This window comes from Phanerochaete carnosa (genome assembly GCF_000300595.1).
Source record: "Phanerochaete carnosa HHB-10118-sp unplaced genomic scaffold PHACAscaffold_4, whole genome shotgun sequence".
In the NCBI taxonomy this organism is placed as follows: Eukaryota; Fungi; Basidiomycota; class Agaricomycetes; order Polyporales; family Phanerochaetaceae; genus Phanerochaete; species Phanerochaete carnosa.
In genome coordinates, this window is record NW_006767631.1 from 604561 (window position 1) to 616878 (window position 12318).

At 54.4% G+C, this 12318-nt stretch overlaps 4 protein-coding genes across 4 annotated transcripts; 2 read left to right on the forward strand and 2 right to left on the reverse strand.

Annotated features, from left to right (window-relative positions):
- The first annotated feature begins 950 nt into the window (after positions 1 to 950).
- Positions 951 to 2317, forward strand: PHACADRAFT_183079 (uncharacterized protein). The gene is made up of 3 exons (XM_007394172.1): positions 951 to 1479; positions 1504 to 1975; positions 2037 to 2317. The coding sequence occupies exons 1-3, from the start codon at positions 994 to 996 to the stop codon at positions 2171 to 2173; spliced, it is 1095 nt and encodes a 364-aa protein (XP_007394234.1). The 5' UTR covers positions 951 to 993; the 3' UTR covers positions 2174 to 2317.
- Positions 2318 to 2624: 307 nt separating this feature from the next.
- On the forward strand, positions 2625 to 4438 carry PHACADRAFT_118049 (uncharacterized protein). The gene is made up of 5 exons (XM_007394173.1): positions 2625 to 2768; positions 2827 to 2912; positions 2968 to 3117; positions 3227 to 3431; positions 3479 to 4438. Exons 1-5 carry the CDS (start codon positions 2726 to 2728, stop codon positions 3682 to 3684), a joined length of 690 nt encoding a protein of 229 aa, XP_007394235.1. The 5' UTR covers positions 2625 to 2725; the 3' UTR covers positions 3685 to 4438.
- A 1731-nt stretch (positions 4439 to 6169) lies between these two features.
- On the reverse strand, positions 6170 to 7958 carry PHACADRAFT_207639 (uncharacterized protein). Its single transcript, XM_007394174.1, has 3 exons — positions 7398 to 7958; positions 7256 to 7341; positions 6170 to 7197 (listed from the first exon to the last, which is right to left on the reverse strand). The coding sequence occupies exons 1-3, from the start codon at positions 7873 to 7875 to the stop codon at positions 6862 to 6864; spliced, it is 900 nt and encodes a 299-aa protein (XP_007394236.1). The 5' UTR covers positions 7876 to 7958; the 3' UTR covers positions 6170 to 6861.
- Positions 7959 to 10273: 2315 nt separating this feature from the next.
- PHACADRAFT_183084 (uncharacterized protein) lies at positions 10274 to 12150 on the reverse strand. The gene is made up of 3 exons (XM_007394175.1): positions 11127 to 12150; positions 10984 to 11069; positions 10274 to 10923 (listed from the first exon to the last, which is right to left on the reverse strand). The coding sequence occupies exons 1-3, from the start codon at positions 12004 to 12006 to the stop codon at positions 10576 to 10578; spliced, it is 1314 nt and encodes a 437-aa protein (XP_007394237.1). The 5' UTR covers positions 12007 to 12150; the 3' UTR covers positions 10274 to 10575.
- Positions 12151 to 12318: the final 168 nt, after the last annotated feature.

Sequence of the window (12318 nt, forward strand, 5' to 3'; positions counted from 1 at the left end):
GGAGGGCGAAAGATGCGCATGCGAAGGATGTCGGCGGCGATGATTTCTATCGCAGGACCGTTGGCAGCTCCGTAAGCGTCTGCCTCTGGGAGACCAGTTGGCAGGGACTATCCACGACCTCAGAGCCTTGGCGCATGGGCCGTAATAAAATTAGTGCTATAGTAGTTGCGAGATTTGAACGCCGCGGAAGTGCTGTGTTTTGACCATTACCACAGTTGCGGTGCAAGCTTCCTTCGTCTTCCGGGTCAATGAGTCACTCATCCGCTTCTGACTGGGAAAACTGGTTGCACAAGTTTCTCCGGATCCTGTTTGAACCCGAGACAAACCGAAGTTCTACCAGATTTTGAGCGCTATTTAGCAATCTTTCACAATACTCTACTTAATTTCGTTGCCACGAGAAGATAATAGTTCCTTATTTAGTCACTTCTAGCTAAATGTTCTCAAGAACAAATTTACGCTTCCCATCCTGATGGGCTTTTCTGGTTGCTTTGTCCTTTCGTCCGGTTGTAGAGTTCGACAGGCCAGGAGGCTGACCCGACAGCCGCTCATTCTAGCATCGGAAGGCACTAATTTCGACGAATTCCTAACTGACCAAATGCTGTCCCTGTGAAAAGCCTCGTGTTAAGCTGGGCTGCGATTGGACAAACGGGCCCTGTTACCGAGGTGAAGGTCGGGCACAGTAGGGCATTCGATGTTGGGAAAGTGATGCATGGAAGACTTAAATGCATTGAAAGCCCGGAATACACTGAAGTGTCAGACGCTTTCCGCGCGTAGCGCCATGCATCCTCAAGGTTCTCGACACCTGTCAATCCCGCGGTGCACCGCAGCTGCACGGCCCCGAGGATGTGCGTGGTCTGCGCCACGGCTAATGCCGTCAGGATGAACTATGATAGTGCCTGCACGGCGGCAGAGGAGCATGTCCATCCTTTCGCGCACAACGACAGGTACGAGCTGGCGGCCATCGCCTGCAATGTCACTGAAGGCTCCCTGCAGATGTTTCACAAGGGACCTCTCGGATTCCTGCGCCTCGATGCTGCTGGCCTGATAGCCCTCGCCGACCTCAAGTCGATCGCGCGTCGGACGGCCCTCATCGGCAGCGCCTCTGTCCTCGACGTCCTCTACCTCGCACCCGGCATCCACCGCCAGCAAGATGCCGCCGAAATCAGTGGCGGAGAGTACCCTCAGGCGGGGACGATGCATAAGCCCAACTGCTCGACCTTCCGCATCGAGAATCCGGCTACCGTCAGTTTTCTTCAGAGCGTCGGGAAGCCAGGCCACCTCACGACCATCCGTGTTTCGCGAGAGACGACCCACCGTTTTGGCCTCTTCGGGGAACTCTTCCGCTCCGAATTCTGGGCCTCTGTTCTCTTTCTCTTCGGCATCGCCGCGGCTATCACAGTCATCGTCCTTCTCGGCGTTATCCAGGACTGGTGGGCACTAGGAGTCCTGGGCATGCTGATGCTCGCACGCGTGCTCAACGTGTGTGTCATCAGGCGTCGGCAGGACAAGTACGGGTTCAAGGGTCACCTGAAGAAGGCGGGCGATCCCCAAAGTGATATTATGATTGACCTCAGTCAGTGTCGCTGGATCCGCATGCGAGGAGGGGTGATCGACATCAAGCAGGTCACCGCTGGGCAGTGGATGAGAGAGCCAGAGGCTGTGGAGAGCTTCGCCGTGAGTTTTGGGACTCTGCTGGTGTATGGCTCTGCGGCAGTGGCTGGGAACACCACTACCGTCGGCAGCCTGCTCGTGGGTTGTCTCCTTCTGTTCAATGCCGGTGTCCTTGGACTGGCGAACGCCGCGACGCATTCTCTGCATATATTCGATCGTGTTGTCGCTGTCGAAGGCGAACCTGTACGGTATGAGCGCAGGCTTGACATGGTCAGGCACATGATCCGGGAGACCAAACACTCAGGGTGGGCGTTGCGTATGGGTATGATCACCGAGCCAGAACTCGAAGTCGACGCGAAGCGCGGTAAGTGCACTTGGGACCCATTTAGTTAAGCACATGATCGCTCACTTGCTTTAACCATCAGATGAAGTGCTCGAGTTGCCAGGAGGCACGCCGGAGCTGGGTATCAACAAAGAGAAGAACTCGGAGAAAGGGCTGTCTGGTAGCGAAACTTCAAGTGCAGTTTATCAGGTGGAGGTATTGCCTTCGGGTATAGTGTAGCCTTTTCCGTAGATTTTCGCATATACTGGCTGCTCTCATCCAAGTCTCTGAATATGTGCATATGCACAGGCTGTGATCTGTTTGATACCTTAGCATGTTACACGAGCTGTATTCGCAATGCCAGCTGCGACTGACTAGTACTAACTGCTAGCTGCAACTTCGTTGTGGCTGGTCGCTTTTTGCGTATGGGCACAATGACCGTAGAGCTGAGGCTCAGAGACTAAGAAAACAACCCAAGGGGAGGGCGCGAGGTGGCTATAGTGCATTGTGCACCGCATTGCATTATGCACTGCACTGCATCCCATTCCTGTGTTCCTTCGTTCCGCTTCTCCTGTTTTATCCTTAGTTCCGCCGTTCCTCTCGCTCTTTCTATTTGTCGTTATCAAGTCCTGAAGTTATGTAAGCATAATGAGCCCGCGTTGACGCTCAGACGTCGCGGGTATCGCGCTGTACTTATACCCTCACCACGATGGTCAGATCTTTCACTCAGCAAAGTTGTCGAGCTTTCTCGGCCTCTCATTCCCTTGTACGCTCTACAATAAATCCCAGGGAATGACTGTCGAACCTGCCTCGGCGAACATTACCTTCCACCCCGGTGTGTTTTCAATCTTATCAGTGGCATCACTGACCGCGAGACTGAGTACTGGTTGCAGGCTCTGTTGACTGTCCCGAGCGTACTCGCATCCTGGGCCAGAAGGGCGTCACGATATGGTTCACCGGGCTCAGTGCCAGCGGCAAGGTGCGCCTCCCCCACCTACAAGAGGGTTTGGAGGTTAACTGCGTGTGCCAGTTAGTCGACCATTGCGTGCGCACTGGAGCAGCACCTCCTGCACCTGAAGAAGTTCTGCTCCCGCTTGGACGGCGACAACATTCGCTTTGGGCTCAACAGGGACCTCGGCTTTGACGAAAAGTCGCGGATCGAGAACGTCCGCCGGGTTGGCGAAGTACGTCCCTTTGCTCCGTTTTCTTCCTCTATTCTTCCTCTATTCTACTTCCCTCGTTAAAAGATAAACGAGATAAACAGGATTTTAACGCTGACGCGCTCCAACATAGGTTTCGAAACTCTTCGCAGAGGCAGCCTGTATCTGTTGCGCGGCGTTCATTGGCCAGTACAAGGCCGAACGCGCCATCGCGCGCGAGCTGCATGAGAAGGTAGGCCTCGGCTTCATCGAGGTCTTTGTCGATGCTCCGCTCAGCGTCGTCGAGCAACGCGACCCCAAGGGTCTCTACAAGATGGCGCGCGCCGGCGAGATCAAAAGTGCGTGCGCGAGACACTACGAGAGCGACAAGCTGACGCTGCGTTAGACTTTCCGGGCATCTCGGCGCCGTACGAGGCTCCAGAGAAGCCCGATATTCATATCAGGACGGACGAGTGCGACGTCACCGAGGCCGTGCGCATAATCATAACCTACCTCTCGGAGCAAGGCTACATACAGGCTCCTCACCGTCGTCCATGGAGGGTAAGACTGCTAGACCTCGCTAGATGCTGGCTAGACACGCGCTTTCTGTGATGAGTCAGCGATTGATAACATGTGGAACGCCATATCGTTGTGATCATCATCAAGCTGCGCCAGAACAAGAATAGTTTCAAGGAAGAGGATGACTTGCTCGCCCTCAGCTAGGATCTCTAGTTGCGCATAAAAGGTTGCATCAACGACGTCAAGGTTGTCACGCCGAAGCAATGGCTCAAAGGGGCTGAGGAACCGAAGGGCTTCATTGCCGGCTTCAGTACGTTGCTGGTGTACGGCGCCGCCCTCGCAAGCAATGCTTCTATCATCGGGGACTTGCTCGTGGCCTTGCTTGATTGCTTCTACTCTTCATCGGTTCGTCGCTTGATATCTTCTGACCTCCCGTGATCAGACGTGTATTTATAGCCCACTCCTGATTGGGATGCTCCTCCGGCAACGTCTCCATCATCTTCTCGGGGTAGGACATCGATTCGCCGACTTCTGCCGTTCGACCAAGCATGTAAAGGTTTTGCTCGCGGCGTTGGCTGGCCCGAAGACATCAGTACCAGGTGAGTCTGCAGTACAGTACTCGTGCCGCGAAAGTAATCAGTCTCTACAGACCCTGTTGAGGATGACGTGGTACTCACCGAGCGTCATTTAGACAAATCCAGAGATGTCAAGGCAGATTTGGTCGGCATCTGGTTACAAATGCGGATTTAAATTGGCTATGGCGTTTTCATCACGATTATTTGACACCCTCATCCTCTTTTCGACTGAACAAAAAAGGTTCTGTACAATGCGTCAGTTCAAGCACTGGTATCATCTCGTACACGCCGTGCTCTGCTGAGCCAGCGTAGTGGGAGCTCAGCCACGTCCATCAGATGGAAGCTGCACGGTTTGGCCTCGTGTCACGCATGAGATCGCTAGCAAATCAGATCTGGTTGTTGTGAAGTGGACCGTCATTAGTTCATTTGCTATCCTACCACATCCTAGATCGGTGGAGCAGAGCAACGACGAACGAGGCAACACGCCTCAAGACCGTTTAAGGAGAAGTGGCAGAGGCGACAACCTTCTATACGGCCCTTGGGCTGATTCGTGCTTGCTGATGGGATCGCGTACAAAGTCTTTCAGGAAAGCAACACGACCCCGAGGTCGCTCAAGCTCGACCACAACGGTGAAGCAGCAATATTCGCAGAAGTGACGTAACGAGATCTATGAACGTTGTGCCAGTGGGCAGAAGTATGGTTCAGCGCAAATACAGCACATTCAGAAAGGCAAAGCATGACACCGTCTGGTGTTCTTGAAGCAGCGCGGAGATTGAACCGCACATTCCGTTCAGGCCAAGAGTTAGCGGACCTATGTATCAAGCGGACTGCGCAAATCATAATCTTGAGCGCTTTCTCGTCCCGCTGCTTTTATCCCCCGTGTTGCCCACTAGACAGAGGTACCTATATTCCTGCGTATACTATTTAATGCTGAAAATACCCCAAGTACGATGCTGGGCGCAAAACATCGTGCAGAGTATGAAGGACTGAACGAAGAATGGTTGAAGCAGAGAGCAGAAAAGGAGCAGCTTGAGCGCGAGGTTGCGGAACGTCAAGCACGCGTGCGACAGCTGGAAGCCTCCATACTATCCACCAAAGCCGACCTCGCGATGCTGGCTCCCATAAACACTCTTCCGGACGATGTCATGATTGGCATCGTCCGGACGGGATATCTCCACCGCTTTCCGCACTGCAGGGCCGACGACGGTCTCTACAACACCCATTCACCTGTTGCGTTTAGCCAGGTGTGCCGTCGCTGGAGATCCCTAGCTATCGGGATGCCTGCCCTCTGGACATGCGTCCATGTCACGCCACAGCAATCGAACAGGTATGCAGAAATGGTGAAGCTCTATATCGAACGCTCCAGGAACCGAGCGCTCTCCGTGTCATTCGTCTGCAATGTCGAGCCCGTAGAGAATTTCCGGGACTTCAACGTGACGTGGAGCACATTTTATGTCACGGTCTGGCCTCGGTTTATGTCGTGTTGGGAGGTGCTCTTGGCCCATTCACACAGGTGGAAGCACTGTGCCATCTACAGTTCTCGCGCAAAAATTGCGGCATACGTCACCAGATCCCTCCGCGGATGCATCTTCCCCCGCCTAGAGTACTTCGCGCATCGCCTTTTCCATGAGGACTACATGCGTGGCCCAGGCATCCGGTTCTTCGCTCCTAACCTCAAGCGCATTGATCTCATTAACATCAGTACCTTCATACCGGAGACGGACGCCTTCCGTAGGCTTACGGAGCTGAAGCTTGTCATATGCGTAGATATCCCCGAGCTGCTGGGAGTGCTGCAGCAAACGTCTTCGCTGACCCGATTGACTCTAAAGACCACGGACCTGTATCACAGCGCAGGTGCCACCGGCGGGACATCTTCGTATCCAATATGCCTCCCACACCTCCGCTTCCTTGCGCTCGTGGACTACCATGGATATCATCCGTCTGTCACGATCATTTCACGCATCTTTCGTGGAGCACCATCTCTCGATACACTCGTCATTTGGAATGCAGACGTCGTGTTCCATGAGCTCAGAGATAGTCGAATCTCTTTGCTGCCGTCTGTACACACCCTCCACTATGGTCCATTCTCGCAAGAGGCGCGCATCATACAGCAAGGCAAGTCAGTGCTGTGTCCCGACCTGGAAGAGCTCGAGCTGGTCTGTTCGGGCGCACCCGGCATTTTGCACGCTGTCTTCGACCTCTACCAGTCCTCGAAGATTGTCGCCTGGCCAAAGCTTCGGTCGCTGACCCTACCCGCGCGCCTTCACATGCACGAGTCCACCCTACTCCTCTTCATCGAGCACCGCACGCAGATCGGCCACCCGCTGCGCACGGTGAAGCTCTCGGCCAAGTCCGTGCAGCGGCTAAGTCCGCAGGCGAAAACAATCCTGGCTACGCACCCCGTGGAGTTGATCGCCCACACAGACGACCTTGTGGACGACTGGCTGGGCGACGATTGGAACTATGAGAGGAACGCTCCCATTTATTTGCCGTGGGACGGGTCATTAGAGTTCTGGGATCAATTCTAGCTGCAACTTATTCGTGTATGTCTGTTACCATCTATACAGTGGGTATCAACTAATAACGGGTAAAACAACTAGCTCGTGTCAAGTCTGCCAAGTATATGGGTATATATGCAACAATAGCGCTTTGGTCAGCAGCAGCACAACTATCACGCCGCGGAACTCAAGGGGGGTTAGGCAAGCGGTCTATACGTGATAAGCAGCTTCCAAGGCTCCTTGCGTGCTTTACGTTTATCCTTCTTCGCCTGTTTGCGCTCTCGTTTATGGCTTCGCCGCTCTTCTCTCCGAGCTCGCTTTTCTGCCTTGCGGCTGCCGGCGCCGCCAGGTTGAGCACCCTGCTGAGCGTCATGGAGACGATCGTCGTCCTCTGAGTCCGAGCTGGAGGAATCATTGGCCACGCTAGGCACGTACCCTGCCTGAGCCATGTCCGCGGAGATGCTGTCGTGCTCGGTGTAGACGCGTTTTCCGTGAATGAGGTCGACCTGCATCCCGCGCGGCCAAAAAAAGTACTGTAACACACGCTCAGATGTCAGGGCTTGAAATGCTCTGTCTGCAACCGTGACCTACGTTATTCCAGTGGTCCACGATCTGCGTGGCTGGGGCGCTCGTCTTGCTCTTCATGCGTCTCTCTATCGCCCGCGAGACGAATATCCCTTTGGGCGCATTTGCGTCAAGCTTCGCAGAGATGCAGACAACAGCAGATGCCTACCTGCAAGGCCAATGCCCAACCCTATAGGCGCTACACCGGCGACGATCTTGTTCATCGGCGAGAGCGTGCCCACCTTCTGGAGGTCGCCCACGAACCGCGTCCAGTCCTCCTCACACACGTCGTGCGTCACAAACGGATGTGGATTCACCACGGTGGTGGGTGGCACGGTAGAGAACCCTTGGTCGAGCGTCGCGCCGAAGCCCAGCGCGGTCATCGGGGGGAAGGGATTGTACGGAAGCTCTCTCCTCAGAGGACGCGAAAACGATGGGGGTGGCGGGTTGAGGAGATCGGGTGGGCTATGACCCGAGAGGCCTTTCAGGAAGCCGCCTATTCCGGAACTACTAGAGCCACCGGCAGGCGGCGTGCCAGGCTGGGTGCGCGAAGGGTGCGCTGGGTATGTTGGCGGTGCGCTCTGTCGTCCATCCGCGTTGTAGTATGGAGGCGGAAGTGCGTCTTTGGAGTCTGTGTAGGAGGACATTGTAGGATCGTTTTGGTCTGTCGAAATACGACTTCTGGCCGCATGTTTATAACTTCGTAGTATATGCTATATCCGGTACCCGACGTCGTACCTTTCGCGCGGCATTCGCACTGCTGCGGCTTGCCGATGTCGCTAGGCTTGTAGTTTTCCGAGTCACAACCAAGGCTGTGTAGCTCGGCACCGAAGGGCTGTGGAGGACCTGCGATGCTTGTCGGCTCGCTTCCAATGCATGGCGTACAAGGCCGTGAAGAATGCATCAGCGCCACTCGGTGCTGGCTCATCTCTTCATATCGGACGTAACGGTCGATCATGTATTATGTGTCTGCTATTCCATGCATTTACCACAAAGACGAGAATAGCGAGTCATAGATACACTGCATGAATTTTTTTAGCGGTGGGACAAGCTAGGCTGTGTAGTCGTTGGACATGGGCTCTGGTCCTTATCGTTACGAGATGGCGATGCAAGAAGACGAGAAAACAGAAGTTCTATCAACTTTGAAGACAAGCCTCAGCGCATCGAAGCTGTGTCTGCATATCCATCACGGAGACTTGTCACGTCCAGACGTCACTTTTTGTGCTCCGGAGAAGAGAGTTCTACAAATTCCGAAACAGCATTCTTCATGTCCCCCTATCTTGAATTCCAGCACCGTGCGATGACAGTTGAACGGTGCGCGGTAACCTGTCATCGTCTCAGTACTACGTGCTCGGTTGTTTTCTGATTGCGATACGATAATTCTGTCAAGGGCAATAGAGCACCACATGATGAGGGGGAAGAGCGCACCAACTTGAACTACGCAGAAGATCATTCTCACTACGTTCGTCCTCGAACCGAACCTTCTTTGCGTTCATTTTATGTAAATGCGTGATACGTTATTCATTTTAGCCATGCGGGACGGAGGTGGACCTCATCTACGGGTGGCATGTCTACGCCGAATGCAACAATATCACCGCGGGCATGGCCTGAGTAGGTGTGCGTGCACAGCGCGGCCAACAATTCCCCCGGCTCGGACTCGAGTCGTCCTTGAGGTGTCTGGGTAAGATCAGCTGCCAGACGACAATCTTCAAGGATTGGTAGAGGTCGAAGTTGGCTTGTTACTGCCCGGCCATCTCGAGGCTCATGGAGCACGACGTCTGCATCAGAGATAACGTGCGTTTCGAGGGATGAAAATTCATGTGATATACATGAGATAACCGAGTCAACCGGATTGAATTCGTGGCTGTCCACGGGCGCAAGAAGGTGGAGGCGTGGGAGGCAGATTGGGGGTAGAAGTATCTGGTCGATGGCACTGGGGCCGTGATGATGTAAATTCACAGCAATTAGCGTCAAGCCGGCAAGTGATAACGGCTGCTGTAGCATTTGTACCGGCTCCGAGATGTCTGCGCATGTGGCAAGCTTCAGCTCTGTAAGTCGGCAGAAGGCGTCAGATTCCGGTATGAAGGTATGGGCGTTGATGAGATCCACTCTCTTGAAGCCGTGAGTGAAGAACAGGACGCCCATGCTAGGCAGTAACAATTATGGGAAAGCTGACGCGCAAATTACGCCAGAGGGAAGGGTGCATTTACAGAAGAACATAGAGAATTGCGGACGCACAGAAGTTCTGTAGACGATTCAGCGGTTCACCTATGCGAATGGACTAAGAGCAGCCGTCAGCTCGGTGGAAAACGAGACTAGGCAGCAACACAGAGTTTGTTCGTGTCATGTTGAAGGCGCAGAAGTTCCCGGCGGATTCGACATTGCAAACAAACTTGGAAGACACAGAGAGCACCCGGTCTGGAGCTTAACCATCCCGGCGCATCCCTTGGACCGCTGTGGCGGAATGTGGACGCATGCCCACAAGGTAAACATCCCGAGTGCAAGAGAATTCCAACGAAGGATCAGAATGAAGTAGGTAAGTTGGCGCTGTTGAGACCATTGTCGGTCCTGCAATGCGGAAAGTGGTGGAGAAATGATGCCCGGAGCATATCGACCACGACATCGTCCGGAAGCATGTTCATGGGGCTATAATCGCGAGGCGTGCTTTAGTAAACAGTGTGCCCTCGTACGCATGTGTAACGCCTCGCATTCTCGCACCTGAGCTGCTCTTTTTACACTGCCGCTTAATGTTTTACGTTCTTCGCGACGCTTTGTGGTCCTGTGGACTCAACATCGCAAAAGACAATATCAGATTTCTGAATTATCCAATTGTTTAATAAACATATACGAGCATCAAAATACTTGAGTCACTCACTGTAGCCCATTCGAGGGTAGAATTCCTGCGGCAAGAGAGTGGCAAGATGAGGAAGCGCACAAGATTACGATCTGCGTACACTTGACGGCGGGAGCAACTGAGCGCTTGTCCCCGCCAACGTGATGCCGGCGGTTGAAGCTTGCATCATTCAAGATGTCCAACGCAACGCCGGAGATATTCACCATGCATTCAGCTGAATGTCCATCTAATTCCTTCGCGGAATCTACGGACGATTCACAACATCATATACATCAATACTTAGGCTCAAAACCGGTCGCCCTAGCCAAAGTTAACATGATCACTCTAGTGTGCCGAAGTCGTAATTGACCACTTTCCCACCCTCGGTACGTGTCCCGCCGACCACAGAGCAGATTGGTCGCGAGCCTATGCAATACCCACCCAGTTGGATACGACAATTTGCTGCGTGAATGAACATAGACACGTCCCAACAAAATGGAAGAACAGGAAGAGATCACATCATAGCGGGCGGCCTAAAGGTGATGACCAGCTTCCATGGGTCACCTCTAGCGCCCTGGTTATTCCTCTTATTATCTCGCCGCTCCCTCTTCATTGCACGCTTCTGTTCCCTCCTAGCTCGCTTTTCCGCCTTCCTAGCCTGCTTCTCCGCCCGCTTCTGTTCTCTCCAAGAACCACCGCGCTTGTCATCTTCCGAGCTTGAATCAGAATCATCGCTGGAGTCTTCATCTCTCGAGCGTGAATAGCCCTCGGTACGAATGTCAGGCGGCAGCTGGCCAGAGTTGGTATAAACACGGCGTCCGCGGACGAGGTTGACTTCCATCAAGCGAGGGTGGAAAAAGTACTGAACACGGCAGATCACATCAGCAACCATTATAGAAACAGACGGTGGGTGTATGCGTACCGTGTTCCACTGCTCGATGACCTGGGCGACCGTCCCGCTAGTGTCGCCCTTGAAAGCAGCATCGATGCCCTTGGAGACAAGCATACCTATCGAAAATCATGCAAATTAGCATACATCGGAAAGTTGACGATGCCAATACACACCAAGAAGACCAACATTAGCCTGCCCGGACGAGCCAGAAGGTGATACGGCACCGATTTGGCGGATATGGCCCAGGAAGGACGTCCAGTCGTCTTCGTTAACGTCGTGCGCCATGAATGGGTGCGGCTGGAGGTGGCTCGGCGGCGGGACGAGCGGGAATCCGTGGTCGAGGGACTTGTCGACGCTAGCCGCGACGAGTGGTGGGAAGGGAGAGTACGGGAACTGCGGCTGCGGCGAGCGTGAGAAGGACGGAGGCGGTGGGTGCTGTGCCATGTCGCGCGAGCTGTCGCTGGTGACGGCGTTCACGAGCATACCGATGATTCCGACTCTGCCCCCACCCGCAGGCCCACCGCCGAATCCGCCCATGCCTCTGCCCATGCTACCGCCCATGCCTCCGCCGCCGAATCCGCCCACGCGACCAGCACCAGATCCTCCAGGGCCAAAGCCCGGCGCGGGCGAAGAGGGGTACCCGCGGGATGGGCCAGATGCCTCGTACGGCGGCTGACCGTACGTGCACGACGGGCCCGGCGCTGCTGCATAAGGATTGGGTGACGGAGGAAGGGGAGACACGCCCCTGGAACCTAGTCCTTCTTGATTCCCGTAGTACAGTGGCTGCTTATCGTGTCTGTACCCAGAGTGCGATATGTCCGCGTACGTTTCGGACGGGAATGGCGGTGGCATCCCAGCAGGCGGCATGTGTGCGCTTCGCTTCGCTCCCGAAGTCACGCCTTCAAGGCCATGGTCTGACTCGGACGCAGATGCCCGAAAAGGGTTGCCTGAAGGTGATTTCTCCTCCCACTCGTACGCAGGAGGTACATCTTCTGAGTTATACTCCATCCGGTGGGTCTTCCCGTCTAAAGAGTGCTCCTTGGAGTCGGCCATGGTGTGCAACGACACGACGGTGAGGTGGTCGTTGAGTTTGTGCCTAGCAGCATCACGGCCTCTGAGCTCTTATGCAATCGCTGGGCGCTGCCAGTGGTGTACATCTGCGCAATATTATGGATCAGATGGATAGCATAGCCTCGAAGACTAGCGAGAACTCTACCTTCATAGCAAATGGGCGGAGGCAATGTCGCGTTGACGGGCAGAACCAGGTATCGCTTCCGCGCCCACTTCGGTAACGGGAGGGCGGTGTCCTTTCCTGGGGTCCGACCAATGATCGTGCGATCAATTACAACAGCTTCATGCCAGAAG

Excerpts from the sequence above, each read along its gene's own strand:
- PHACADRAFT_183079 (XM_007394172.1), top strand. The coding sequence starts at position 994 with ATGTTTCACAAGGGACCTCTCGGATTCCTGCGCCTCGATGCTGCTGGC. Across the intron at positions 1,480-1,503 it reads TGCTCGCACGCGTGCTCAAC|GACAAGTACGGGTTCAAGGG; the intron begins GTGTGTGTCATC and ends AGGCGTCGGCAG. Across the intron at positions 1,976-2,036 it reads CGAAGTCGACGCGAAGCGCG|ATGAAGTGCTCGAGTTGCCA; the intron begins GTAAGTGCACTT and ends TTTAACCATCAG.
- PHACADRAFT_118049 (XM_007394173.1), top strand. The coding sequence starts at position 2,726 with ATGACTGTCGAACCTGCCTCGGCGAACATTACCTTCCACCCCG. Across the intron at positions 3,118-3,226 it reads ACGTCCGCCGGGTTGGCGAA|GTTTCGAAACTCTTCGCAGA; the intron begins GTACGTCCCTTT and ends GCTCCAACATAG. Across the intron at positions 3,432-3,478 it reads GCGCGCCGGCGAGATCAAAA|ACTTTCCGGGCATCTCGGCG; the intron begins GTGCGTGCGCGA and ends ACGCTGCGTTAG.
- PHACADRAFT_207639 (XM_007394174.1), bottom strand. The coding sequence starts at position 7,875 with ATGTCCTCCTACACAGACTCCAAAGACGCACTTCCGCCTCCATACTAC. Across the intron at positions 7,342-7,397 it reads GTTGGGCATTGGCCTTGCAG|GGATATTCGTCTCGCGGGCG; the intron begins GTAGGCATCTGC and ends ATGCGCCCAAAG. Across the intron at positions 7,198-7,255 it reads TCGTGGACCACTGGAATAAC|TACTTTTTTTGGCCGCGCGG; the intron begins GTAGGTCACGGT and ends CGTGTGTTACAG.
- PHACADRAFT_183084 (XM_007394175.1), bottom strand. The coding sequence starts at position 12,006 with ATGGCCGACTCCAAGGAGCACTCTTTAGACGGGAAGACCCACCGGATG. Across the intron at positions 11,070-11,126 it reads GGCTAATGTTGGTCTTCTTG|GTATGCTTGTCTCCAAGGGC; the intron begins GTGTGTATTGGC and ends GATTTTCGATAG. Across the intron at positions 10,924-10,983 it reads TCATCGAGCAGTGGAACACG|TACTTTTTCCACCCTCGCTT; the intron begins GTACGCATACAC and ends TGCCGTGTTCAG.